Source organism: Olea europaea, chromosome 10 (assembly GCF_002742605.1).
Source record: "Olea europaea var. sylvestris chromosome 10, O_europaea_v1, whole genome shotgun sequence".
NCBI lineage: Eukaryota > Viridiplantae > Streptophyta > Magnoliopsida > Lamiales > Oleaceae > Olea > Olea europaea.
In genome coordinates, this window is record NC_036246.1 from 25,432,603 (window position 1) to 25,437,213 (window position 4,611).

A 4,611-nucleotide genomic window follows, 5' to 3' on the forward strand; every position below is an offset into this window, starting at 1 on the left:
ATTCCCTCAAAGCGAACCAAACCGTTTCAAAATGGTTTGGTTTAAGTTTTGATTTTCAAAAACCCACACACACAAACACACACACACACACACACACACACATATATATATATATATATATAAACTACAACAACAAATCACGTCCAAAGTTTCAGAAGACCTAATATAAACTCTCATTTTCCAAACATTTGACGCATGTCCGCTATTACTGAACGAACTGTCAGTCGCCTTTTATCTCTTACTTTGCTAATTTCTACCTGAATCAACTCTCTATCTTCTCTCCCAGTAAGTCTTAGATTCTTATTCAAGCAATTTTTTAATTGTTATTTCTTTTATTTGTTATTTTTAAACTTATTATACACTTTTGAGTTGTGGTTTGGATAGAAAAATGACGTTTGTGTACCTAGATTTTTAATGAGCTTGTTTGTGATTCGAAAAGAACGAAGAACATAGTGTATTGATTGTGTGAAAATGTTAAAATTTCATAACTATTATTACTACCTTCTATTTTCATAAAGTAGTAAAATTCGTCAATTCCCAATAAACATGAACTCTATCAATCCTTGTACATCTAAACGTATTATATTCAATTCTTATCTAACACCTCACTAGTAAGATAAAAAAATTTTTTTAACCAAACTATAATATTAGAATGTGACTCTACCTTTACCAATCTTCATGTGACAATAAATAAAAATGGAAAAATATGTATTTGTTCTAATATTTTTAGCAACCAACTTTGAAAATAATATATTCGTGGGTTTCATGGTAAATATGAATGTAATTTAATATTTAACATTATTAGTTCTCATTTAAACTTATATGTTAACTTATTTTAAATACATTACCATAATGTCGATAAATAAATTGTGGATTAAAATCGAATAAAACCGAAAATTATGGTTTTATTTGATTTGGTTCGAAAAACAAAATGATTTGATTTAGTTTGGAAATTTTTCAAATCGCATAAAATGGTTTGAATTGAAAATATAGCACAAACTGGCCAAATCGAACCGCGTTCACCCCTAGTTCCCAATATTAAAAGATTCATATGAGAACTAATCGATGAATATATGAAAATAATTTCTTTCTTTTAATCTATCCCAGCAATGTACAAGGCTAGTCATTTTCTTAGTTCAAAAAATAAAATGAACAATGGTTGACATAGCAACAATTGAAATCTCGACAAATTATGAGTAGACATTGCAGTGGTAGAAGAAACGTTGAAGGTATATTATGATTTATGTTCATGGGTTATGTAAGTCTTTCCATGTTCTTGTTTATCACCATTGGATGAGCTATTTGACAAAAGCAATCTTGTTTCTAACTCATTCTATATTATTTAAAAGGAATGATCTAATAAATATCGATATCCGTCTTATGCTAGCAATGATGACATGCCATATTAATTTATTAGTGAATAACAAATTTTATTCAAATACTGAGATCCACCGATATTTCATCCATCAATGAACATGTCATATAATTAGTGCTTAGCCTAAAATGAATACTAGTGCTCGTTAGATCACTCATATATCATATAATTGCGACCAATTCATATGACACAAATTCAAGTGAGATGTGACAACAATTGTGATCCTGACAACTACAATATAGTAGAATTGTGATAACTCCATGCAATGATTGTTCGTATAGGCATAAATGATAACTAAGTGTGACCATTGCAACATTCGACGTGATGTTTTAGCAATGTTTACATACAATTTAGACTTGTATGAGTCGGATCCCTTTTGTATTGTAAAGTTATGACCACGAATTATGATCCTATGGCCATGTAAATGAAAAGATAATGATTATTTTTCTTTGTACAAATAAAGTGAATGATTAACTCCCCTTCATATTTACGAAAAAAAAGAGAGAATAAATCGTTTAAATTACCATATATTTGAAAATAATATCAAAAATTCAAAAACGAAAATTTGAAAATTTTTGAATTAATTAAATTCCTAATTATTTGATTTAAAATATTTTATTTATCACTAATTTGTCAAAATAATTAACTTTATTCGGTTTAATTTTTTGAGGACCATCCGAAAATGGTTTGAATGAAAAAAAATCTCGCTAAGCCCAATTAAAAGGCATGCACATCCAACTATGACAATAAACCAGGCCCGTTTAAGTCGCCAAAGGGAAAAAGAGGCTTCTGTTTTCTTCCTCAGTATTACGCTAAAACCTGGGGAAGAAGCGGAAAGGGGATCATATTGTGTTGATTTCTACTCAACTTCTTCAGCAACAAAATTGAAAGGTATTATGGATTTTATTAGCGTTTCTGAAATCGCACTCGCTCTGATTGTTGGGAATAATCTAATTTCAACTCAACTCCTTATAATTTATGTATTTTTCCAAAATTGTTGTTTCTTGATGGTTATCCATTATTTTTCGAAAACATTTCTCTTGAATTTTTGATGTGATTGTTTATGGTTTTCTCATTGCCACCCCTTAAGTGTAATAGGTGAAATACCCAGGACCAAAATCCAGTGGGGGCAGGTGGCTCCGTCCCTGCTTATACATTATGAATGAAGTAAACAAGAAAAAACAGAATGAGAAGCACCAGATAGTTTTAATTGACGTTCGCGAACTTAACTCATTCAATTTCTTGGTAATATTATTCCATATTTTGCAAAACACCCTTTGATTTTTTAAGTTTAGTGTGCGTTTGGGATTAGATTTTTTGTAGCGAAACATGATTTTGGAGAATGGAACCATGTGCAAAATTATTTTATTGCGAAAACCTGTGGTTGAAAATGAGTTCGAGAAAAATTGATTTTCAAATAAGTTGTGCCAAGCCAAGCAAACGCTTAATTGTCCAGTCCTAATAGAAATGTGGGCCTAATATTTCTAGTTGTACGTTTAGCTTTTGTCTTTGTGCTGATTGTTTAAGTGTAAAGTATCATACTTTGGAAGCTCGTGAAATAATGTCTATTATCTGATCGTATGATGATTCACTTCTGTTGGGTATTAGTTTTAACCCATTGCCTGGATACAAAGTTTAATGGATCACTTTATTTTGACTATGAATGGCAATTTTCTTGAGATTTTCTTCATTAGAAATGTAATTTAAGTTTTTCGATTCGATATGCTGGCATAGTAGTTCAACTTAGACTAGGTTTGATTATTTAACAAGGATTTAGATAATTCATAATAAGTTTGTGACGTATTAAAAGTTCCTCTAGAAATGAATTCTTAATTTAATAGAATTATTGATACATAGAAATCTTCACCACCAAATTTTCTTCTTCTTCTCTGTTGCTTGCTGATTCCACCTCTCTTTCTCCTTTTGTTGTTAAGTTCTCCTTCACCTAGTTTGTTGATATGTATGTTATTGGGAAGAATTATTCGTAGGTTGCTTTGTATAACTTTAAGATTACTGAGAGAAGTTGGATGGTCTTTCAAATTCACTGTCCTTTGACTAATTCAAATCAATAATTGTTTAGCATGCAGAAAAATAAAAGGATATCAGTTATTGCTACTGCCGCTTTATTTTAATGTGCACCATAGCGAGAAAATATGCAGAAATGATGCACAACATTTTTATGCTTTTTTTTTTTATCAGTGCTTGACAGGACAAACAATGGCAACCCAACCAAAAAAAGAGGACGTTTCACAAACAGCAGACAGCCAGCAAGAAGCAACACATACGACTGTTGGGTGGGGAGGGAAAATAGAAGAGCAGTATAGGAAGATCAGAGAACATGCAGAAACGTACCCCTATGTTTGGGGATCCTATATCCTTGTATATGGAGGGTTTGGTCTCTGGTTAACGTACAGGTGGAGAAAGCTCCGAAAAACTGAGGACAGAGTTCGAGGTCTTCAAGAGAGACTTCGCAAGCTTGTTGAAGCTGAACAGTTGGCAAACTCTGTTTCAGCAAAAGAGCAATCTACGAACCCTTCTTCAGTAACAAACAAGGCACCTCCGTCTGCTGATAAGTAGAGCAAATAGTGGGTTATTCTCCAATCAAATTAATACTTTTCCAATGAATTTCCTTTTGCGGTTGTAGTCTCTCAAATGCTTTAGAGTTTGGATAAGTTGAGTGCAAATGCAGTTAACCTTAGCTTAGTCATACCTGAAGGCTGAAGAGCTTGGAATTTGTTGTATCTTACATTTTTTGGCACATTCTTCAAACACTTAGGTTTTGACAAAGTATCTGCATTAGAAGAATCACTATGCAGGGTCTTCCCTTATTATTTGATCACATTGGATAGAGAAGTTTGTTGTGATAGTATAAGCCAAATAATGATGGAATTTATTCTTTATAGATGATGGTATGGAGAACGTTTCAATGGTCCATTGCAGCCCTCAAATTCTGGAATATGCTTCTTTTGTTGCTGGAAGTTATTAGTTCGGCTATTAAATAGCTGATAGCCGGTTTTTGAATTTTTGAAGATTAGCGGAAGCAAGATTAAGGTATGTCGTTGATTTCAAATCCCCTTATCGAGGAAACTATTGCCAACTCCTAGTATTCTAGAAAAGCTATTTTGTTTTGTAGGAGTCTTATATATCAGGGGTTTCAATTATTGTCGAAACATTAACCAGATTGACCATTTCGTTGAATTTTCTACATGTATCAGTATCAAGAAAATGTTTTTTGA

General features: G+C 32.1%; 1 protein-coding gene across 1 annotated transcript; it reads left to right on the plus strand.

The window, feature by feature from the left end:
* Positions 1–2,140: 2,140 nt before the first annotated feature.
* LOC111401626 lies at positions 2,141–4,611 on the plus strand. The gene is made up of 2 exons (XM_023029450.1): positions 2,141–2,266; positions 3,575–4,611. The coding sequence occupies exon 2, from the start codon at positions 3,593–3,595 to the stop codon at positions 3,950–3,952; it is 360 nt and encodes a 119-aa protein (XP_022885218.1). The 5' UTR covers positions 2,141–2,266; positions 3,575–3,592; the 3' UTR covers positions 3,953–4,611.